This window comes from Mytilus californianus, unplaced genomic scaffold (assembly GCF_021869535.1).
Source record: "Mytilus californianus isolate M0D057914Y unplaced genomic scaffold, xbMytCali1.0.p SCAF_18, whole genome shotgun sequence".
NCBI classification, from domain to species: Eukaryota; Metazoa; Mollusca; class Bivalvia; order Mytilida; family Mytilidae; genus Mytilus; species Mytilus californianus.
The window spans coordinates 4,514,002-4,540,503 of record NW_026262666.1 but is presented as its reverse complement, the minus strand read 5'-3'; the positions used below and the strand labels follow the sequence as shown (position 1 = coordinate 4,540,503).

Sequence of the window (26,502 nt, the reverse complement as noted above, 5' to 3'; positions counted from 1 at the left end):
TATATAAGTTTGGTTCTAAAATCACTGTGCATCTCGCATACTTATGAAATAAACAGTAATTGGCTTTTGAAAGTAATTTATTGTTGTGCCAAATGCGTAAAACAAGAAGTGTAATCATTAAAACCTACATAACAACAGCAAAAAACCTATGTTTTCGTGAAATTATATCATTTATAAACTTTAAAAAAAATTTACAATAATAATTTCAACCTTTACATTTAGTGTCTACAGACTAAGAGGACCCCTAAATATTATGATGGCACATTTGCTTCAGAGCTATGTTGTAATCCAGAACTTACTGTCAATGTAATATTTCAAATATCTTTTTAAAATGAAAAGTTCAAATTTGATATGCAGAAGGTAATAATATATAATTACAGGAAAATTTAATGTTGATCATAATAGATCAAAATTTTGTCTTTAGACGTAACAGTTTTACTCAGCTGACCATCGGTGTCCAAAAATAAATTAAGGTATAAAGCAAATACTTTTGTATCTGGTATAACCTATTTCAATAAGAAGGATACAAACACTGATGAGTTGGAATATCTCTTTGGTATCTTTCACTATACTCTTATATAATCAACAAGGTCATAAAAAACGAATTGTTCACTGTTCAGCGAGAACTCAATCTAAAAGGCAAATAGATAGGATTAAAACCCAATTGTTTTCTCACCAAGTTCTTTCCATCCAAATTCACTTACAATAAGAACACTTAGATAAAAAACCGTATGTTGGATGTAAAAAGATAGCTTATCACACATTGATTCTGAAAATACAATGTTAAAGGTACTTTTTCCAAAAATTAAGGGAGTTAATAAGCCACTTCCGGTTAAATCAAAGTCATTTCCGGTGCTAAATGATAAACTGCTACGTCAATTTTTAAAGACCCAAATGTTGCAAAACACTTGTCCTACCTCCATGACAAATATGTTGTTGTCCCCGCAGATAAAGCCCTAAACAACATTGTTGTTGTGTGTAAATATCATTACATAAACTGCTTGATAAATGAATTAGGTATTGACAATTCACTTGGAAACTCAACATATACCCTCACAAGACTTACCAAAGAGGAAATCCTGGATAATCATAGGTCTGTTCTATGTTCCTTTGGAATTTCAACCAAAAATGAAAAACTGGATGTTCCATCACTGTATTGGATACCTAAACTACATAAGTGTCCTTACAAACAACGGTATATTGCTGGGTCTTCCAAGTGCTCCACGAAACCTCTTTCTAAATTATTAACATCTATTTTATCAGCAATCAAAGCTGGGCTCCAAAGTTATTGTGAAACTGCCTATTCTAGAGGTGGCGTGAATCAGATGTGGATACTAAAAAATTCCAAAGATCTTTTAGAGTACATACAATCTAAGACTCTCTCATCTAGCAATAGTATTAAAACATTTGACTTTTCTACACTTTGCACAAGTATTCCCCATTCCAAACTAAAAGACGAATTGAAAGAGTTGGTATTATTTGTTTCATTAAAAAGAATGGCGAACGTAGATGCAAGTATCTTGTCTTGGGGAGGGATAAATCCTACTTTGTAAAGAATCACTCTGATTCAAACAAAAAATTCTCTGAAACTGACATTATCAAGATGCTTGATTTCTTGATTGACAACATATTTGTTACGTTTGGAGGAGGTGTTTTTCAACAGACTGTCTGAATTCCAATGGGAACCAATTGTGCACCTCTTCTTGCCGACTTGTTTCTTTATTATTATGAGGCTGACTTCATACAGGAACTTCTTAGGAAGAAAGATAAGAAGTTAGCAATATCCTTTGACTTTACGTTCCGCTATATAGATGATGTTCTCTCACTAAATATTACAAAATTTGGTGACTATGTTGAACGAATCTATCCCATCGAACTGGAGATAAAGGATACTACAGATACAGATAGTCTGCCTCATATCTTGACTTACATCTAGAAATTGACAATGAGGGTCGGTTGAAAACAAAACTTTACGACAAAAGAGATGATTTCAGTTTCCCAATTGTGAACGTTCCATTTCTATGTAGCAACATTCCAGCAGCGCCTGCATACGGAGTATATATCTCCCAATTGATACGATATTCCCGGGCTTGTATTTCCTATCATGAATTCCTTGATAGAGGATTGCTGCTCACAAGGAAGCTATTAAACCAAGAGTTCCAAATGGTGACGTTGAAATCATCCCTTCGTAAATTTTACGGACGCCATCACGAGTTGGTTGACCGTTATGGAATAACCGTTTCACAGATGATATCGGATATGTTCCTTATGTCGTAACTACAATACCCTTCCCTTTTCACGAATGTGACCTACCGAATTAGACTATTTACCGGATTTGTAATAAAATAAGCAACACGACGGGTGCCACATGTGGAGCAGGATCTGCTTACCCTTCCGGAGCACCTGAGATCACCCCCAGTTTTTGGTGGGGTTCGTGTTGCATAGTCTTTAGTTTTCTATGTTGTGTCTTCTGTACTATTATTTGTCTGTTTGTCTTTTTATTTTTAGCCATGGCGTTGTCAGTTTATTTTCAATCTATGAGTTTGACTGTCCCTCTGGTATCTTTCGTCCCTCTTTTATGCTGATTCGAAAAATATATGGTTTCTATAAACTTTTGTTTGAAATAAGGGAGATAAGTTGCTACTTCCGATTTACAAAATTTCACTTTTTGGTATCATCTGATAGAATAGTTCAGACTGATTCCGATAATATATGGTTCTAGGTACTTTTAAATGAAATCAGTGCGGGAAATAACTACTACCAGTTTACAAAGGGTCACTTCTTGTTAACCTTTAAAAGATCATATGTCCTACAACTAAATGCAAAAGACCCCATGGCTATATCATGTATAAATATGAATTTATAGCAAATGTCAAAATCTAGAACGCCAAGTTTACCTTTGACCTTGATCTAAATTTCAAGGTCATAAAGCAAAGACCTGAAATCAAAATACCCTAAGTCTTTACTATATATCATGTATATGGTTGATGAGTTATATCAAATACAGCTTATTTCAAACATTACAGGGGACAAAACTCTCATTAAGTGTCAACTAACCCTTTGAATCAAAACCTATATGTTACGACATGTCGCAGCTAACAATTTCGTTAAAATATTTTCGCTATCTTATATGCTTTCTGAGGAGAAGCAACAATTAGCCAAAATCAAAATTTAGAACATGACCTCGACTTTTGACCTTGATCTCATTTTCTTTTTTTTTTTTGTTTACCCTCGACCTCAAATCAAAAGACCCTAGGTGTCTATCACTTATGGTTTACCAGTTACAAATACATTTCAATTATATCAAATACATCAGGAGAAATAACTCTCATATGGAGTGTCCGGATAGCTTCGGTCAAAATTATTTTCGACAACCTGAGGATAATACGAGCAATTTGGAAAAATGCATTTGTCAGTTTCTTTCACTTTTTGTTCGGGAAGATAACTCATACAAAGAAAAGTGTTCGGTTAAACGGTGTCAGTTTGAACAGCGTATTAACTTTCGATATCATATACCAAATATCTAAGCGACATCTTGTGAAATAAAATTTTCTTTCAAGAAAAAAAAGTGGCGGAAGAAAAAAAATAATGATAATCAGAACAAAATCAATAGGTATTTCCACGGAAGAGTGGAAAGACCTAATAATTAAAAACCAATTGTTCAGAGAACATTACATTTCTAAATAACTGATAAAAAGCTACGTCTGGTTTATTACTACTAGTATTGGCATCCAATTATAGGTTTCTTCATACTGATTAAAAAAATATATGGTTTCTTTGTACTTTTGATTTAAAAATGGGAGATCATTTGCTACTTCCGGTTAAAAAAATGTCATGCCTGGTCTCATCTGATAGCTTTCTTTGCGCTGATTCCAAAAATATATGGTTTCTATTAACCCGAATAATTCAGTCCCTTCCCTAATCGATCTCTCCTACTTGCGAGGGCCTGAATTCCTAACACGATAAAACCTCTTCACGAATCCTGGATTTTGATTGGTGCCCTGTAGAAGAGGTGACCAATCAGCAATCAGCTCAATTTTTTCGAGATAGGTAAATCCCAAGCTAATTCCAAATGGTTGATTGAAGGTTTTTCATTGTCAATGCATTCGGTGTTAATGAAGTACTCGTAGATCAGCGGAATATATCGACTAAACTATTCCGGTTAGGTTTCTATATACTTTTCTTTCAAATAAGGGAGAACATTAGCTACTTCCGGTTTATAGAAGGCGACCTTCGGTGTCATTAAAAGGTTATTGTATACTGATTCTAAAAAAAAATAGTTGAAGTATTTTTCCCTTGAATTACTCCAAAAAATAGCTACTTCCGGTTTGCACAAGGTCACTTTCGTTTGATATTTTTCAAGATGATATGTCACCCGAACTTTTGCAAAACACTATGGCTTTATCATGTACCGGAATGAAGTTATATCAATTTTCCTTATATTTTAACATTTTAGTGGCAATAAGTCATATAAGATATCTTCAGAAAGCTTTGGACCAATAATATCATTTCTTCCTCTCAATAACCCAAACATTTTGCATCAGTTCTTTTGTACATAGCTTTCATAGTTTGAGAGGAGATGAACACACTGTACATGTCAAAGGACAAAATTTAGAATATGACCTTGACCTTCGACATTGACCTGATTTTCCAAGTTATAACTCAAGGATCTCAAATCAAAAGATCTAAAGTCTTTATGGATTACGGTTTATGAGTTACACTGACATACCGATAAAATAAATAGTGACGGGTAGATAACACCTGTAAAATATCACTGGATAGCTTCGTTCCAAATTGACCAAAGCTTTATGAGGATATAACGAACAATTTAAAAAAAGCATTTTGACGATATCTTTTTTTGTTACGTAGGAGATGCACACATAAGATAAACAGTGAATGGGGAGATAACTCTTACACAGAAAATTGTTCGGTTAAGCAGGGTAAAGTTTAAAAGCACATAAACTACACGATACAATATGAAAAATATCTAAGCTACATATTGCGAAACAAAAATTTGACGCAAGATCAAACTTTGGCGGATGAAAAAAAAAAGAATACTAAAAAACCAATTGTTCAGAGAACAATTGAAGGTCTTTCCACATTAATTTTCTAAGTTATTGATAAGAACCTACTTTCGGTTTCCTCAAAGTTACGTTTGGCGTCCAATGATAGATTTCTGCATACTGATTAAAAAAATATATGTTTTCTATATACCTTTGTCTAAAATAAGGTAGATAATTTGCTACCTCCTGTTTAGAAAATGTCTCTTCCGGTCTTATATGATAGCCTTATTCACACATATTCCAAAAATATATAGTTTTTATATATTTTTGTCTGAAAAAAGGAGATAATTTGCAACTTCCTGTTTAAAAAAATGTCACTTTCGGTCTCGTATGATAGCTTGATATACGCTGATTCCAATAATATATGGTGTCTTTAAACTTTTGCCTATAATAAGGGAGTTTATTAGGTACGGTTAGGTTTTTGAAGGTCAAATCCGGTCTCAAATGGCAGGTTTATATACAAAAATGTATGCCTATTTAAAAATTATATGGTTTCTATGTATTTTTCCGTGAAAAAAGTGCAAAAATGGCTACTTCCGGTTTACTCAAGGTCATTTCCGGTTGACATTTTTCAAGGTCATATGTCACCCAACATTTTGAGAAAAAACCCTATGGCTTTATAATGAACCAAGTTGAAGAAATAATCAATAAATCTTATATTAAAATAATTTTATGGGCAACAACTCCTATAAGATGACATTAGATTTTTTAAAAGTGACGGAGAAAATGCAAAAGTAAGCAAAATCAAAATTGAGAATATGACCTTGACCTTTGACCTTGACCTCATTTTCTAAGTTAGGACCCAAGGACCTCAAATAAAAAGACTCTAGTTTTATACGGTTAACGGTTTATGAGTTACAAAAACATAACAATTTTTTTTGGTAAAGTTAGATAACTCCTATAAAATTTCACCGGATCGCTTCGATCCAAATAGCCAAAAATTCCTGAGAATGTAACGAACAATTTAGAAAAATAATTTTGTTAATATCTATTTTTGTTACGAAGGAGATGCACACACAAGATAAACAATGAATGGGGAGATAACTCTTACAAATAAAATTGTTCGGCTTAGCAGGGTGAAGTTAAAAAGCTCATAAACTGTACGATACAATGTAAGAAATATCTTAGCGCATATTGGGAAAGAAAAATTTAACGCAAGAACAAAATTTGGCGGAAGAAAAAAAAAATAATAATAATAATAATCAAAAAGCAATTGTTCAGAGAACAATTGAAGGTCTTTCCACATTAATTTTCTAAATAATTGATGAGAAGCTACTTCCTGTTTCAAAGTTACTACTGGCGTCCAAGCATAGGTTTCTTCATACTGATTCAATAAATATATGGTTTCTTTATATTTTTGCCTTAAATAAGCGAAACTGTCAACTTCCGGTTTAAAAAAATGTCACTCCCGGTCTTATATGATAGCTTTATTCACACTTATTCCAAAAATAAATGGTTTCTATATACTTTTGCCTGTAATAAGGGAGATATGTAGCTACTTCCGGATTATTGAAGGTAATTTCCGGTCTCAAATGATAGGTTTATGTATGTCTATTTAGAAAATAAATAGTTTCTAGGTATAAAAGTATAAAATAAGTGCAAAATTGATATTTCCGGTCATATGTCACACAACATTTTGCAAAAGACCCTATGGCTTTATCATGTACCAAGTTGAGTAATAATCTATTAACCTTAAATCTAACCATTTCAGGGACAATGACTCCTATAAGATGTCATTGGAATGTTTCAGACCAAATGTATCATATCTTCAACACAATGAGGCAGACATTTTGCATTAGTTCTTTTAAAAATATCTTTAAAATTGTCAGTGGAGATCATAAAACAACAACAAAAATCGCTTCGGTTTAAATTGGACAAAACATCCTTAGGATATAACGAGCAATTTACTAAAATAAATTTGTCAATTTCTTTCACGGTTACGGAGGAGATGCACGAACAAGAAAAACAGTGTTTGGGGAGATAACTCTTGCAATAAAAAGTCTTCGACTAAACAGTGTCAATTTTAAAAGGGCAATAACTGTTCGATATCATATGCAAAATATCTAAGCGACATCTTGCGAAACAAAGCGGGTCAGTTTTAAAAGCGCATGAACTGTTCCATATCATATATCAAATATCTAAGCGACATCTTGCGAAACAATCAAACAGAGCAAGAAAAAAATTGACGGAAGAAAAAAACAAAATCACAACAAAATCAATAGGTCTTTCCACGGAAAAGTGGAATGAACATTTAATCAAAACAAAAGCAAAAGGTCTTTTCACGGAAAAGTGGAAAGACCTAAATAATCCAACATTTTACGAAAAAGAAAAGTCTATGCAGATTCAAATATTTTGTTTCAAGAAAGGATATATGATGGTTCGAACAAGATTTTTTAAAGCTGACATCATCAAAATGCTGTTGTTTCACAATGAATAAATAGAGATGTGGATGTTACTCAATGATAAAAACTTAAAACCATTTAGAATGCAAGATATTTGCACGTTTTGTGTACATATTTTGCAACAGCATTCCTACATGAACAAGCTGTGCTCTAATCTGTGTAATTATTTTTTTTCAATTCATAAAGAGACTTCATACGGGGAATTCCAAAGAAGATTGAAAACTAATATCCTTAAATGTAACTTTCTGTTGTACAAATAATATCTTCCCCATCAAATAACAAAATAATATCTTCCCCAGAAAATAACAAAAAGTAAAATAACAAAAATAGCGACGAATGGAAAACAAATGTCATTTCCTTACTTGGTACAGGCATTTCCTGATGTAGAAAATGGTGGATTAAACCTGGTTTGATAGCTAGCTTAACCTCTCACTTGTATGACAGTCAAATTAACTTCCATTATATTGACAACAATGTGTGAACAAAACAAACAGACATAATAGGTAAAAATGTCAAAAGTTAGGGTACAGCAGTCAACATTGTGTTTAAGTCTTAATCACTATAAAAACAATCAAATATGTCAATAAAGAAAACAAAATGGCTAATGAACAAAGCACATAAGCAAAAATGAAAGACAAGAATACATAAAATGACCACAGCACAATAACACAATGACGGGATGTATAACTACCGATCCACGCCTAAAGGATATTACTAAAAATGGACTAAACAGTAAAGGTTAATAATTTACAAAGACAAATAAACAAACACTATAACACGTAATTAAGATGATAAACAACGCCAGGACCTAGAATCTATACTTCAAGACCATCATGTATTATTTGTTAAGTTGATACGGAATATTTATCAGCAAGGTATTGGGTATCTTCCGATGAATTTTTTTAGAAAAAAGGACGAGACGTTCTTTGACATAACCCTGGTCCATCAACTTTCTGCTCAGACACTGGTGACGTTTTATAAAGTCTGAATAGCTGCTGCAAGCTCTTGGATACCGAATGAGTTGGGAAATGTATATCCCATATGCAGGTGAAGTTGGTATATTGCTACTAAGGTGGGGGAAATTGATAATTTCAAAATTGAAATCGTCTCGTTTGTCATAGATTCTGGTACTGAGATGACCGCTTATGTCAAATTCGAGGTATAAGTCTAAAAATGAGGCTGATGAAGCCGTGTCTGTCTTTAATTTCTGGAGAAACTATTCCTTGAATATGTTGATTGTTTTACTAGTTTTCCCGTTTTGCACACTCTGGTAAAATTTGTAGGATAGTGTTTTTCTATAGTAGTAACCAGAATTAACATTCTCTTCGTCATTTATGCTAAATGTCAACAGATTTTTAACTGAATAGGAACATTAATCTTTTTTTCTTTTTTTTTTTGTTATGGTCATTATTCTGACGAAAGAGGTATAAAGCCATAATTTGCCCCTTGAATTTAGTATTCAAAAAGTATTATAAAATTATCAAATGACATTAATTTGAAAGTCTTGAATAATTTTACTATTTTCGCAAGTTCATGGGCCAACATAATAGCTGTTATTACCTTCTCCTTTGTTTGAATAAATGAATATTCGCTCTATTTCAAATGGAATATTTGCGATATAAGGGATGTTATTATATAAAGTTAGAAACTGGTTTTGATTTGTTATTTTTTAAGGTTTTAGTACACAAATAACTACGTTTTCCGGATTAGAAGCATATTGGAATTATACGTTTTCTGTAGTGGCTGCAACAGACAAAGGCAATAGTGAGCAGTCCGAAATGTCTGTTAAAGTGACAACACGTCAAGATGGTAAGCATATTGTTTTTTTTTAAATCAAAATGTATACATAACATCAGTCTTGTTTGATATATGACATCAATGATAGTAATTCTATTAATGTTCCTTTTCATGAAAATAGATGCCAAAGAATTATTACCTTCATTTTGGGTTTATATGCTATTTTATCTGCTTAAATTTGCTCATTAGATCCAAAATACCTGAAGAATTAAGGAAGTATAAGCTTATTCAACCATTTGCTGAAACAATTAGAAAAAGATGTGTCATCAAACTTCAGATATAATTTAGTTAAATTCGGATTAATATAACATAAAAATACAACAATTCAATCCAGATGTTCGTTAAAGTCATTATTCATACCCTTGTGTGTTGTTTTATTTTGTTTTTTTTTCGTGCTTGTTTTGTCTGCCTTTTAAAACATGGCATTCAGTCTTTTTATGACACTAAAAAAGACATGCGGTATTGACACTTTAAATTAATGCAACAGTTGTTTACCGATGTTCAAATCTCATAAATCGAACACGAAATACAAACAGAAAAGCACCATGATACCTATTTTCAAATATATTGATTAGGATTTGTCGCTCAATCGCCCATATTTCAACGCGTGCTTTCATCTCTTATCTCACATTGAACCTAAAAGAAATAAGAATACTATCGAAACTAAAAGCTCTCCTTCATTTCAATTTTGTACTGCCTGTCTAAAATTGAAAGAGGCATTATATTCACTGGTCTGGGCGTTTATCCGTCTGTTAGTCCTTGTTGTTTTCGGTTAACGCTTGGTTTCATGAAATTTACATCAAAGCTGTGGTCACATGAACTTCAAAACTTAGTTCAGTATGTTATTTTGTGGTGTAGAGATTGCATTCATGCAATCAAAACCCTTATGTGGCTGGCTTGCTAGTAATCAGTTTTCCAAATTTTATCAATACTTTGAGAAACACGAAATATAGTGCATTTATCATAGTATTCCATACGCCTTATCTATAAACATTTCCAGAAATTTATCAATGAAATATATATGCTCAGATGTTCAAGTTACAAAATGATGTTATACATGTCAAGAAAATCACAAAACTTGTGCAAGGTGCAGCAATCTAATATTTGTTCTTGAAATATCAATGATGTCATTGTACAAGTAATCTTTAAAATTGGAGTAATCTTCCTTTGTCCATAATTGTAGTTGATTCAACAACAACCAATGCTTTCAACAATTCAATGTTTAATTTTACTTCCCGATAATAAATTAAAGCAATCTTTACACTTCAGTGCTTACAAGCTCTTTAATTAGATTAACATGATACATACAAATCAAGGGCTTTTACCCTGATTTTGCAATTTACTGAACATTAAAATGCAAATGTTCAAGGAAGCATGGTGTGCCATTGACACATATTCATGTTTCAAATTGATACTATGGACGACTTTAAACTTCAGCTTCCCATATTCAAATAGAAACATAGCCTCTGTCCAATTTTATGAAGTTTATATATATGGGTAGATAAGTTACTCGCTTGCATGTTCAAACACGAAGAAAAGTTGTAATACATCAAATATAAACCTATCCAAATTTGCTTTACACTTGTGAATACAATATTGTTTTTCTTGAAAATAATTATGATGTATCTAAAAGGAACTAATGTATGGTAAAGAAATAAGGGGTAATGTAAGAGATGCATATTTTATCTCATGCTGTTTTGATTTGTTTTTCATATTAAACTAACTATCCTTTTACAGCTCCCGGCAAAGTGACAAATTTTAAAATAACAAGACCATCCAATATATTTACGACTATGGAAGTTTCTTGGGATATGCCTTCACTTAGAGACAGAAATGGTATCATAAAAGAGTTTAAAATAATCCATAATATTAGTGGGGTAGGTAAAACAATATTTTTGCTATGTCTTTCATTTTTATTTTAGTTCCCCTATCCTATGGATTATGTGGGCTATTACCATCACTTGGTGTCGTCTTGTTAAAAAAAATATAATCTTCTATGAAACTCTGAGACCAATTTTAACCAAACTAGGACTGAATATCCTTTAGGATATCTAGTATTAAGATTTGATAAGTAATTAAACGCAGTTTGCTGTTATTGGCATGATGTAAAAACATTTTGAGAGCGCTTTAATTAGTTCTTACTTATTTGGGTTCTCAGATTTTGTTTGTTGCCTTGATTTGTATCTTCTTCATGGATTGATAAAATTTTTAACGTAAGTTAATTAGCTTTGTGTGTCAGTGAGCTGTGATATCCATTTTCATTATTGCAACCGCCGTGGCGGAGGGGGCATTACGTTTACCTTTGTCTGTCAGTTCATTCATACGTCCCAATATTAGTTTCCGTTCTCCAACTTTAGTTTTCCTCAACCAAATGTTATAAAACTTATACACAATGCTTACTACCACCAAACACAGATCAAGTATTAATCTGAATGGTGTCATTTCACCGTTCTTGATTTATGTCGCTTTATAAATGGAAAAACTGCTAAATTTGCCGTTTCCGCTCTCTAACTTTAGTTTGCCTCAACCAAATGTTATAAAACGTATACATTGCTTATTACCACCACATGCAGATCAGGTTGGAATTTGGGTGGCGTCACTTTCGACGTTCTTGAGTTATGTTCCTTTGTAAATCGTAAAAATGCAGATTTTGCTGTATATTTTCAAGCGGGGGCAGTTGTGTCCCATGGACACATTCTTTAATTATTTCATTACTATATCATTCTTATCTAGATATCAAAATATTATCAAAGTGTGATTTTTCTTTTGTATCGCCTTCAATTAAAGTCCAATAATGCGAGAAAAATGTATGCTAATCAGACATCTACATCTATCTACATCTACATCGTTGAAATGCAAAGGGTCTAAGACCCATCACGCAAGTACTAATTAAGTCATTCAATATGGTGCTTATTAAAAACATTTTTACATGTGAAATTAAGATTTAGTGTTTTTTGCGTGACTACTCTGTTAAATAAGATGTAAGGCTGTTCTTGAATGCCTCTGCATCTTCTATATGTTATCTTCTATAACAGATTTATTGGTAAGCTATTCCAGTCTTTGATGGTACGTGGAAAGAAGCTGTATTTGTAGGTGTTGGTTGAAGTTTGTAGGTTTCTAAATTTACTTTGGTGATATTACCGTGTTGTCCTGCTTTGCTGTTCTACATAATCTGGAATATTTATAACGATTTCATGATGTAAAGCTTTGTGAAACAAGGCAAGCCTTTTTATTTTCCGTCTGGTCTCTAATGATGGTAATTTTAGGTCATTCATTATGCTAGTAACTGACCCAGGTCCTCTGCTGTATTGATGTTTTATGAAACGTGCTTCTTTGTACCATTTTTATCTGTTTGATGTGGTTTTCCTGATATAGATCCCAGGCACTGTTTGAGTATTTTTCTTGTTGGTTATTCTTAGAACATAACATTTTGACGCATTAAATTTCATCTGCCATTTAGATGCCCAGTCGACTAATGTATCCAGATCTTTTTGTAATTGTTTGCAGTCATCATTGCAATCTATTATAAGGTATAAAAGGCTATCATCTGCAAAGAGGCGCAACTTTGACTTGATGTAATCCCCATTATCATTGATATATAAAAGAAACATCAATGGGCCTAAAAGACGTAAACTATTTTCATAAAACTTTATATTTCAGAAGGAAGAATACCTGAATGTTTCATAACTTGTATATCTATACTTTCTGTTACGAAGTTTCCGTTTGTCATATGTCCATTGTCCTGGACATTTTAATCATCGTTCAGGCACTGCTTTTAAAATTATATAGTTTTTTTGTCATGTAAATATCGTACTTATAATGAGTAATAGGATAATAATGTTTAGTACATGGGATCCTTGCAAGGTTTACTTGTCCATCAGACAGAGTTCAATTGACCTCAAACTCATTTTATGGATCAGTGATCAAGGTTAAAGTTACACAATTAGGTGTGTTGCTTAGAAACTTTAAGCAGTAGATCAACTTTATTTGATATATGGATTGATGTAAAGTTTACATGTCCGACTGACAGGTTTTATCTGACTTTGACCTCATTTTTTTCGTTTATAAACCAATGTTAAGTTTTTGTGTTTTGATATGTTTCTCAGATATTATTAACATTAGATCAACAATATTCGGTATATGAAATAATTGCACACTGTATATGTCTGTCTGGCATGTATCAGTTGACCTTGACCTTGTTTTCATAGTTCATTGGTCAATGTTAAGCTTTCTTGGTTAAGTCTGTTTCTTGAGACTCTACAAGGAACTGATAAACTGTGTACAAGTCTGTTTGACAAGGATCATCTGGCCTTGACCTTGACCCCATTTAAATGGATCATTGATAAGATTTGTTTTATTTGATACTTCAAGTAAAATCGTTTTCTTAAATACTTTCAACATAATACGATAATAATCAAATAAACCAGACAAGAGATGTCAGCGTGTGCAGACTTGGTTTATAATATTGAAAACAAATTAATTCGATTGAATAATCCTTAGTTGTTGTATTTTTGAAAATGGATTAAAGTATAAACATAGCGGTCCGCCAAAATTTAGACTACATGTACTAGTTTATTTTAAAATACACCGTACTCTATAACAAAACGTTTGAAATTGATCAAAGTTACCAGTGTCAAAGTGTCACGGAATAGAAGTTCCTTCATAATATAAGTTCCAAATGGAAACTATATTCTGGAATATTATTTCCACTGGAATAAATATTACAGTAAATGTTCCTAACGGAATAAATGGTATAGAATATTTGTTCCAACAGGAACAGATATTATGACATTGTTTATAACAAAGTTTCCAGTGGAACTTCTGTTAGGCGGAACAAATATACGTTGACAAAAGGTCAAGTGTCACAAAAGTCAGTATTTTTAGCGTCCATTGTATTAATTTATCTTAGAAATTGCCTTCGCTATTTATCGTCTGCTTCCTAAACAAGCTGGAAACTGTGTAAAAATTAGACACAAGTAAAATCAGATTCACTTATCAGATGAATTGCTGACTTACGGAAAAGGTATGAAAATGCAAGGTTTTGATAAATTGTTTTGTTCTGAATGCAAATATACTCATCTGAAACCACTTGACCAATTTATACCAAAAATTAACTAAATAGCCCTTAGGGTACTAGTATCTAATATAAACTTTGCATTCTGTTCCCACTAACAATAAAACATCAGGATAAATGCATTTATTGTCTTGGAAACAATAATAGATAAAGAAAAATCTTACATAGTGAAATGCTCAGAATGTTAAGATCTCTGCACTTCCTAATTCCACCTAAATTATAGGAAGATGATAAGTAGAAACTGTATACAGCACAACTGATCAACAATACAAGCTGTTCAAAAATCCCAATATGACGGAAACCATTGGATGACTCCATATGAGTAAATGCCCTTAAACGAAGATTTTTGATTAATTTATGAGTTTCGCCTCTTATCTTGAAAACTATCATAGATAGGTGGAAACAGTGAACAGTAAAAAATTATCAGCTTCACAATTATATGACTTTAAGTAGTAGCAATTTCCCATAAGTGACAATTGTGACTAATTTTCAAGTTTTTGCATATTATCTAAAAAACTAGAATTGATAGGTAGAAACTGAAAACAGCAAAAATGATTCAGATATGTTTTGCTAAGTTTACATGTATTGATTCGTGATTAGTTCGGTTTAAGGGGAACCATTAATGGCAGGTCAATAATTTTTGGTACGCATGTTTATTAACACCCCCCCCTTTTTTTTCAGCCATGGTTTATTGACTGAATATTTGTTTGCATATAGTTAACATATTAAAGTTTGTTATTAGATCAGATTAAGATATAAGTTTAATGATAGTTGGTATGAAGTCGTATTAGTATTTGCAAGTGTCATTTTAGTGAAGAGTGTATGCCCTGCACTATCATCATGGTTCATTGTTAAAGCTTGTATTAAGGTTAATTTCAAAGAGAATTTTCATGCAGTTTTATAAGTTTTTGCATTCTTCATTTTAATTGAGATTATTTGGCCCTCCACCTTAAGTCATTGTTCATTAACTTTGAATGTTATGCATAGTTTACAGGTTTAAATATTGTGATTTAAATCTCAACATTTGCATTTTACAATCAAAATCACAAATAGCGTTAATTTGCATCTCTGCCCCCGGCAACACGTTTTGGGGAATCAACCTAAAAAATGGGCAATAATGTCATCAAAATGAGAAAGTTTGGTACACCTTTTTTTGTTCAGGCGTGTTTGAGTTGACTATTTTGTCTTAAAAACGTCTAAAACATTTTCTTTTTGTGTGTGTAATTTCTAGGGTAGTTGTCTTCAATCTCTTTTGCCTTCACTTGGCGTTTTTAGTCTTCCCGTCTATGAAATATTTTATTGTTTTTTGAACTTTCGAAAATTCACCTAGACAACCTATCAGGCAATATTAATATTTTGTGTTGACAAATGAAATAAAAGTACATTACATGATTCTTAACAGCTATTAGATACATTTGACTTTTAAAAAACATCTATCATGTAAGAATGGTTATCATGCTATGTGGATGAATTGATCGGTTTGCAACAGCACGTCATCCCTACAATGGCTTCCGTTTTCGCGATTGAAAAAAAATGGTGGCGTAATGGGGAAATGATTTTGACGAAGTAGAATCCTGACCGTATGAAAATCAAGAATTTAATTTAAAACCAAATAAAAGACCAAAGTATAAGCGCAAAAGAGTTTTTTTCATAACGAAAATTTTGTTATTATGGGTTCTTCAAATGGTACTTTATCAAGTGTCTGTACAAATTAATAAATATTTTCAGAAAACATTTAAAATCATTATATAGTTTTCGTGCACGTTTCTGTTTATTTAGACAGTTACAAAAGAAGTTGTTACTGCAGAAGTTGAGAGGTTCCAAAAACTATATTACATTACACCAAATAGATATTATATGATTGAGGTGAGTATGTTTGCGTTATGTTAATTAGAGGTTCTCTAGACTTTTGTGGCTATGTGGCTCAACTGAATATGTGTGCATTTTCATCAATGACCACTGTCGATTGTTGGGACACTAGCTAGAATTTAATTCGTGAGTAAAATCTCTTTTTTTTTGTTGTTGATCTTGTATTGCTACATGTAATCATTTTTTTTTTTCTGTAAACGGTTTATCTCTTTATACCGGTACAATAGTTTTAACCCCAAACATTAATAAATGGTGAAAAGTTTTATTCAGAGACAATTGATATGTACTCCTGAAAGCATGGGCAGACAATTTCCGCCTTGTTGACCTATTTGTAGATCTTGTTTTACAGATCATTTTTTTGTTAGATAAGAATAATATTTTTTAAATTTATTTGTCCTTAGCGGTTTTCTGGATTAATCATCTTCATCAGGAACACTCAAATCTAAACATGTGAAAGCCAAGGATGAATAATTACCTAAACACCTTAAGAGCTATATGACCAAACTATAATAACCTAATACATCTAAGGTATAATACAATGCTTACATTCGTCATTTCAGGGCAATTATTCATATAAAGTGTCATGGGGCCTTTTCTTACAAAAGAAACAGTATATCTTGATATCCTTTTTATTTTTTTTCTATCTGAAAACGATTTTCGGCAATAGAACAATACAAGCATTTTATCCCTTTGTTCTATGTTTTTTTTGCCATGATTTGTCATGCTGGTTTGCAAGTGGGATGATCAGAAAATATTAATTATATTAAACAAATTTGGTTTCAATTGACCAAGTAGTTTCAGAGGAAAGTGAACAGATGACCACATGATGGACGACAAATTATGGAAAGAGCTCACTATGGCCATTTGGTAAGATACAATGAAGGAGGAAAATTTAGTGAAAGAATAATTGGTCAATGAAGGGCAGACAAGATTTAAGCCAAGATTTAAGCCAAAAGAAAACAATTAAAACACATACTGTAGTCAAGAAGCATTTTTTATAAAACGAATGGTTGAGCAACACGAAACCCTCGACAAATCGGTAGTAATCTAGATGCTGTATCTGATTTACCAAATACATCCATCAACTCTACAAGAGTTAAAATATAATTTATATACATGGACTCCCTCCGGGGTCCCCAAAAATAAAAACAAAAAACCCAGCCGGCAAAGTTTTCTTGTTTTTTATTAAATTTTTAACGAATTCAGGTATAATGCTCGTACCTTGATCTTTTCGTACAATTGAAAAAACATTTGTTTGCATACGCAGTTCGTCTTATAATTTAAATTACCTCTTTTTTCCAGCTCTATGCAGTAAATAAACTTAACCAAGATGGAGAAAAAGATTTGAAAATATATTACGCATCATCAAAAATTGAATGTAAGCTGTTTGTATTTGAAAATGATAAAGAAATAATTTTCAGTTAAAACAAGAGATATCATGTTACTTGAAATCTCTACAGAAGAAATTGGCTCATATTATCTTTCATTGTTTTAAATATTAATATAGGACACAGACAAGAAATATGAGCCCTGTGAACCCCAAATAATAATCATATAAGACTGTAAGATACAGTTGGGTGATGTGAGCTTTTGCCTTCACTTGGCGTCCTTCGTCGTCATCGCAAACTTTTTCCAATATCTTCTCTTCTGAAATAACTAAACCAATTTCAAACAAATTTGGGGTAAATGATTCTTATTGTACATAGAATAAGTTTTATATACTCCCAGTCAGTCATCAAACATTGCCGCCATGGCTGAAATTGGAACATAAGGGTGAATTACTTAAATTGTATTATATCTTGAAAACTATAATAGATAGAAAACATCTAATTAGGACAAAAATGCTCCGAACTTCAATATCTACTAACTTGCAGTTACTAAGTTTTCAGATGACACATTATTGAGTTGTGGCCATAGCTTCAGAGCTTATTTTCATGTTTTCGCCTTTAAGCTCAAAAACTAAATTAGAGTGGTAAAACTGTTTGAGGCAAAATCAAAAAATAAACAAAACAATATGTTCAGCAATGCCAATATGACTGGAACCTTTTAATGACTCCTTGAAGGGGTATAGCTGTGAAGTTTGTTTCAAACATTTATGAAAGCGGATTTGCGAAATAATGTCTCGCATTAAGCAATCAGTTTTTGTTTTTTTTTTTTTGGTCAAAATAAGCTCAAAAACATCGATGAAGTATTATTGACTTGCAAGTCAATTATTCAACTAATTTCAATCGTATCCAAGTGAACTTCAATTTAACCCTTAACTGGGATGGTCTTCGAATGAGCTAATATAAATTAGAAGATGTGGTATGAGTGCTAATGAGACAACTATCCATCCAAGTCACAATGTGTAAAAAGTAAACAATTATAAGGCCTTCAACACAGATCCTTGGCTCACACCGAACAGCAAGCTATAAAGGGCCCAAAAATGACTAGTGTAAAACAATTCAAACAGGAAAACCAACGGTATAATCTATATACAAAAATTAGAAACGAGAAACACTTATGAACGACAACCACTTAACAACAGGCTCCTGACTTAGAACAGGTGCATACAAATGCAGCGGGTTTAAAAGTTTTAACAGGCGCCAACCTTTACCCTAACCTGAAACAGTAGTGTAACATTGCAACATAAAAAGACACACAATAAAATATCAATTGAAATGGCTTAACTCGATCAAAAAGACATTTAAACAAAAAAAGGTAGATATACACTGAACGAATAAGTTTGATCTATGACACAATATAAATACAATTAAATGAAAAGGATGTAATAATGTCAAAGAGACAACTTTAACCTAGAACAAAATGGCGTTAAAAAAAGTAACAAGCATGTTTGGTTACTTAAAAGAAAAGAATGTCAACTTTGAAAAGTGATAGTAAATAGGTAGAAACTCCAAACAGCAAAAATAGTCAGCAATACAAGATCCACAAAAGTTCTTAAACAACCAAATCAATTGGATGATCCTTACGAATTAGCCTTAAACAACCATTTTTTTCATTATGCTTGGGTATTTTGTATATTTTTTCTAATATCATCTCCTCTGAAACTTCTTACCCAATTTCACCCAAACTTTGGGTGAATGCTTCTTATGGTTTAAAGTATACATTTTGTATTTGTTTTATTCGGTAAGACACCAAGCATGGCCGTCATGGCAAAAAATTCAACATTAGGGTAAACTGCTTGTATTGTCTGATATCTTGAAATCAGAATAAAGAAGAGTCCAAGTGTTCAGGATTTAAATATCCATCTACTTACAATTTTACCATAATTATCAGATGACTCATTAAGAATTGTTTTTCCTGCCAATCATCTGGGAATTGTCATAGAAAAGTAAACTGTTAAAGGCAACAATAATCAGCAATACAACATCTACAAAAATGCAAATATCGAAACCATTGGATGACTTCTTATAGAGTTATGGTCCTTCAATGAGAATTTTCGACGAATTTTCATGGTTTTGCAAATTATCTCAAGAACTATAAAATAAAGATGAAAATTGCAAACAGCAAAATTTATCAGCAAAACAGAATATTCAACAAGCCTATATGATCTAAACCACTGAATTAAATTATATGAGTTGTTGCCCTTGGAACATTCTTTTTTTTTTTTTATTTTCATAATTTTGCAAATTATCTTGAAAACTATAATAGATAGGTAGAAACAACTGTAAAAGAAAAACATGAACAGCTATACAAGACCTAGAACTATTGAATTCCTCCTAAATGAATGATTGCTCTTAAATGACTTGTTTGTGTTTTTTATCAAACTATAATATATAGGTACAAAAATGTACAATATGTGAGTTGCAAAGATTATCAGCAATACAAGATATACGAGAATAAAATAACTGATTGCAATTAAGCTAAACAAAAATATATCAAAATGGAATCTCTTTACCAGATGAGCGATTCTGGCCCTTAGGATTCTCAAGTTTTATTAGTTTACACATTGAAAATAGAAGGAAGTGGTATATCTCTATATTTCTAGTGTAGCATGATATATATTCCAAAGTGAAATTCTCAAGCTTTGGCATGTGCTGTTAAGTTGTTAATGAAAAGTTATATAATTTTAGCACAACCACAGGTGTTACTTGAAGGATATTCTATAGAGACAGTAATAGGAGCTGTAGTTGGCTGTGTGTCATTCAGTGTTCTTATCATGGTGATTGTAGTTTGTTTTATTTCCAGACAGAAGAAAAATAAAAAATCCAATCAATCAAGTAAGAATTCATGATTTTTGTATAATGGATGGTTACATGTATGCCTTTTATAAGAGAATATGAAATATACTTCACCGTGGAAATTTTTCCTTTATTCATTTTGTTTCTCATTGTTCATGGTGTGAAGACTTTATTATACCGTTTCTAAATGCCAAAAGGTAATGTGTTTTCGTATGTGAACCAGTAAACCCAATTGTATATAGAATTACAATAAAGGAATAAGAAAAACGAAATTCAAATGATAATACACAAATGAGTCAATTAAAGGTACAAACAGCAAATTATCAAGCAAAAACTGCAATATAATATGTATTGATAACATTATTTTACTGCTCAGGATGCGCAGTTAAACAATTTATGTCTTTTTGCCATGCTATGGGCTAAAATATTTGAAAATCAAAAGTCTTTTGGTGGATGGGGTCTTAATTAAAAACCATAGAATTTTTTAATAATTTGTCAAAATGTAGTTTTTATCATGCTTTTTCCAAAATATAATAAAAAATATGGGTCACCGGACTTTTTTCACGCTACAGGTTGTGCAAAATTGTCATATTTTGTATAGATTATGCATGGAAAATTCAACTTTGTGTGATAAAAAGAAAACTACACCATAGAATTTTAAGATAAAATGTGAAAAAATAGCTCTTATAACATGCTTTCAGATAAGAAAAAGAAAAAAATGGGGTCACCGGACTTGTTTTCTTGCTACATATTAAAAAAGGGTCAATTCACAACACTTTCTATTGTAAAAATTACTTTATCTGAGTCATCTCCCCTACTATCTGAGTTATCTTCCCTTATGTGGTGAAGTTGGAAAAAAAATGATTCTAACAAAGATATTGTGTTTTTTTAGAAAATACAGCGTAAATATGATAAAACACATAATTTTCTATATTAACATGAAAAATCTTACACATGAATTGCATACTACTCTCAAAATTTGCACATTTCATTTAAGATCTAGACCAATTGTTATCTGCTACTTCAAAATCCAAGATGGAGGAAGACACCCTAGCCACCTTAAACTAATGTTGTACATGAAAATAACACAAATTTTGGGCATCCGAAGAGCTTTTCCGGATTACGCTTCATCAGAAATTCACAAACTAAAGAAAATTGAAACTCATGGATGTATGAGTATTTAGATACTCCAGGAGCTATATGGCTAAAAGGGACATAAAAAGAATAGACAAATTTACCTAATGTCAACTTTGTCTGAGGGGGTTAGCACCTTAGTTTCTGTATAATATCTTAAATCATGAACGAAGAATATGAAAAAAAGTAAAATAACAAAAATACCGAACTCCAAGGAAAATTCAAAACGGAAAGTCCCTTAACAAATGGCAAAATTAAAAGCTCGAACACATCAAACGAATGGAAAACAACTGTCATAATCCTGACTTAGTACAGGCATTTCCTTATGTAAAAGATGGTGCATTAAACCTGGTTTTAAAGCTAGCTAAACCTCTCACTTGTATGACAGTCGCATAAAATGTCATTATATTGACAACAATGTGTGAGCAAAACAAACAGACATAATAGGTAAAAATGTAAAAAAATGGGGTACAGCAGTCAACACTGTATAAAAATCTTAATCACTATAAAAACAAACATCAACTATGTCAACAAAGAGAAACAAAATGGCATGTAGACACTCTCTAGACAAAACACATTAGCAAAAATGAAAAACAAGAATATAAAATGACCACAGCACAATAACACAATGGCGGGATGTATAAATACCGATCCACGCCAAAAGGATATTACAAAAATGGACTAAACAGTAGAGGTAAAAAATATAAAAAGTCAATTAAAAGAACACTATAACACGTAATTAAGATGATAAACAATGGTTCATACCAAAGCATTGACTACTGATGAAACCCTTATGGTATCATTGAAGTGCTGATTAAACCAAAAGGGTCGAAAAATAAAGGCAAAGTTTTTATTAAAATTATTTTATTGGACTACCTTAACTATATTTGGTAACAAATCTAGCTTTCTTAACCTATCCAAACATTGTTTAATTTTTTTCTTTGTAATAATTTGTAACAATAAGATAATCAATTTAATGTAGCATTAATGTTTAGTAATGATTATTTGTCTGTTGTTTTTATATTAATGATCTTTTTTTCTTTGTTTCATTTCATTTATTTTTGCAGAATTAAGACATTCGGAGGATGTGTTACAAATGTAAGTAAAATTACATATACTTATATCTATTGTATCCAGTTGTTACACAAAGCAAGTTTTCGAAGTATTTAAAATAATGACTAATCTATACATCCAAAAATGAAGTATTTTACACCATACTTTAAGTTTTCACAGCAAATATAGTACTATTAATGAAATAAAGTACTTTAGTGTAAATAATGATAACAATCATCTACAAATTTTAAAGACATGTGAAAACAAAATATTAACAAAAGTATTAAAAGCCCAACCGAACCAATGAATCAGATCTAAACGTATAAAGGAATTATGAGTGATGATGATGATGATGGATTACTGCTTAACGTCCAGCAGCAAATTAATATGCATATACAGGACGAGAACATGTTAATGTAATATGAATATTAACCTTGCTTTGTATTAGACCGACACGCTGAGCCGGATTTGTAACGTTCTATTTCACAAGGTAACAAGGTAACAGTCCGCAGGAAGACATATCACCTTACCCGGACACATTATTCTGACTCCTTGCCGGCCAGTCTTTGCTCTTACTCCTTAATGCCACGTGCTTAGCGGATAAGCAGCAAATACTAATTTTAAAGTCTTTGGTTTGACCCGGCCGGGGTTCGAACCCACGACTTCCCGCAATCGAGGCGAACACGCTACCACGAGACCACCGAGGCGGTTGGAATTATGAATGACAACACTACATATACAAACATATAAATATACAATAAGCGCGTTTCCTTTACATAAGACTCATCAATTGCACACAAATCAAAACAGTAGAAAAGCCAAATTAAATATTAGGTTGAAGAGCATTTAAAACAAAATTTCCGATTAATTGTGATGAAAACAGCTAAGACTAGCTATGCCTGATGTAGGCAAAAACCTTAAGACTTTTGGATATTTCAACATTTAATAAACATTTACAGCAAAGGATATCCTCGTTGACGATACGTGCACCCGTAAGGATATCGACCAAGGGGTTGTAAGAACACATCAAAGTTACCAGACTTATAACTTGGCACGAAAGACATGCGTTCTGTCTACACAAGTCTCCTCGGTGGCGCTCCAATCAAACAGTTTGAAGGCCAAATAAGATATGAAGTTGAAGAGCATTTAAAAAAATTAAAATTTTAAAAAGTTGTCCCGAATGTAAAATTACAAATCTATTGCATCTTAAATTATCGTTTCAGTGGAGACCAGTACGAAGAGTTAGGAATGAACAATATATCTCATTATCAGGAACTTGGATCAAAAGAAAATCAGACTATATATGACCAGACCGATAGAGTGCATACCTTAGATAAACAATATGAAAACCTGATGCTTAAGATGAACTAATCTATAATGTTTAACCAATACAGATAAATATACGTGGGTTTTTTAACTGAATATTACAACTTGTGTACATATTCAATAATGGTCGTCCCGTACTTTAATTTCTCTTCAGTTTTCACATATGCAGGGTCCTTAACGTGATTTAACAGTAATCTTTAGTTTGAAATTCATCAATCGCATTCCACAAGTGCGAAAGGGATGATAGAAAAAGTAAACAAACATGAAAGGAAGTGAGTATTGAACGATTCTAAAATATATCTTTTAATTCAGCAATTTTTTAACAAGTAAGTGTGGACATATATCAGTGTGGATAGTAAGTGTTTTATTAGTTTTTGTGTGTTGACAGTGTTTTTCTACTGAATGTATGCATTGGTTGTACACTTCCAGATGTTTTCTATGTTATTTCTTCAAAGCTCAAAATAAGTATAGTGCAATGTTCAAATTTATTTTCTTTTTTATTACAACATACCCTATGGGCCTGTCAGTATGACGTATCACCTGTCCGAAAAAGACGACTTGTCCAAATGTTGCATTTGCTTAAGTAATATATATAATGACATGTATGGAAATAAAATCATGTAAAAAGAAAAATAACAAAAAATACCAAACTCCAAGGAAAATTCAAATCGGAAAGTCCCTTAACCAATGGCAAAAATTAAAAGCTCAAACCTATCAAACGAATGGAAAACAACTGTCATATTCCTGACTTGGTGAAGGCATTTCCTTATGTAGAAAATGGTAGATTAAACCTGGTTTTAAAGCTAGCTAAACCTCTCACTTGTATGACAGTCGGATAAAATTCTAATATATTGACATCAATGTGTGAACAAAACAAACAGACATACTAGGTAAAAATGTCAAAAATAGGGGTACATGAGTCAACATTGTGTTATAATCTTAATCACTATATAAACAAACAAATATGTCAAACAAAATGGCATGTAGACAAATTACATATGCAAAAATAAAAGACAAGAATACAAAAAATGGCCGCAGCACAACAACACATTGGCGGGATGCATAAGTACCGAACCACGCTAAAAAGGATATTAGCAAAAATAATAAACAATAAATATAACACTTAATTAAAATGATAAATAATGTCAGTACCTAGAATCTATACTTCAAGACCATCATGAATTATTTGTTAAGTTGATACGGAATATTTATCAACAAGGTCTTGGTATCTTCCGATGAACTATTTTAGTAAAAGGGCGAGACGTTCTTTGACATAATCCTGGTTCATCAACTTTCTGTCCAGACACTGGTGACGTTTTTTAAAGTCTGGGTAGCAGCTGCAAGCTCTTGAATACCGAATGAGTTGGGAAATGTATATCCCATATGCAGGAGAAGTTGGTATATTGCTACTAAGTTGGCGGAAATTGATAATTTCAAAATTAAAGTCGTCTCGTTTGTCATAAATTCTGGTACTGAGATGACCGTTTATGTCAAATTCCAGATATAAGTCTAAATATGAGGTGGAGGGTGCCGTGTGTGTTGTTTTTGTTTTAATTTCTAGTTCTGGAGGATATGTTAATGGAACCCAATCAGAAAATTTTGGATTGTTAATGGAGAGAACATCATCAATATATCTGAATGTGAAATTATATGATCTGGCTTTTTTTATCTTCTTGTTTTTGACAAGTGTCTGAAGGAACGATTCATATGAAAATCAGAAGAGGTCGGCAAGGAGAGGCGCACAGTTCGTTCACATAGGGATGCCGAAAAGCGTTCCATTTTTCCGTAGAAAAACTTCCCATGAGTCAGCTACCGTGCCATCCTAAATCTCAGGGACTCAAAATGTTATTTAAGAACATAATGTTCTCTCCGTCTAATGAAAACACTTTGATAAAACAATTTTATCAGAGCATGAATGCAAGAAAAACAATCGCGACAAATTTCCTTCAAATGAAATACAAAGACTGGCGGCATGTCAGATTGTCTGCTACTGCAACCACCAACACAACAATAGTTCGTTTTAAAATCATTTAATAAATTACTGTAAATAAAATCAATATATATATGTCTTTTCAAAAGCGCTGTGTGCTACGGGCAAACATAATCACGTGACCAGATGATTATTTTTATAGATAATATTTTTCAACCGTTAAGTCCCACAGTCGATTAATTCTCTAAAAACATCGCTTGATGTCATAGTATGGCTAATAAGTGACTCATGCGCAATTAATCGTTAAATTAAATATTATGTCTTTTTAACATCACTTTTAATTTTAATTAATCATCTATAATTCATGATTTAATTAGCCTTGAAATGGTGAAAAATTTTGTCAATTGAAATATTTAGTGAGATGATGCATAAACAAATTAAACATATTTTTTTTGTGTTAAAAGAAGAAGGTCAATAATGTTTTGCCCTTGAATTCGAAATTATAAAAAAAAAATATAAATCTACCAAAATAACATCCTTAAGATATTCATAACACATTATTTCTGCTGAACATCATTATTGATGTTTCATAATTTTATCTCACAAATCGGCATTACGGTCTTACACTTCATACATTAGATGAAAAAAAGCAAAAACTGCAAAAATAGCCTCA

The 26,502-nt window shown here is 32.0% G+C and overlaps 1 protein-coding gene across 1 annotated transcript; it reads left to right on the top strand.

The window, feature by feature from the left end:
• Window positions 1-9,119: 9,119 nt before the first annotated feature.
• Window positions 9,120-23,944, top strand: LOC127726782 (uncharacterized). The gene is made up of 7 exons (XM_052234237.1): window positions 9,120-9,274; window positions 11,000-11,139; window positions 16,116-16,202; window positions 17,508-17,583; window positions 20,279-20,425; window positions 22,588-22,618; window positions 23,797-23,944. The coding sequence occupies exons 1-7, from the start codon at window positions 9,244-9,246 to the stop codon at window positions 23,942-23,944; spliced, it is 660 nt and encodes a 219-aa protein (XP_052090197.1). The 5' UTR covers window positions 9,120-9,243.
• Window positions 23,945-26,502: the final 2,558 nt, after the last annotated feature.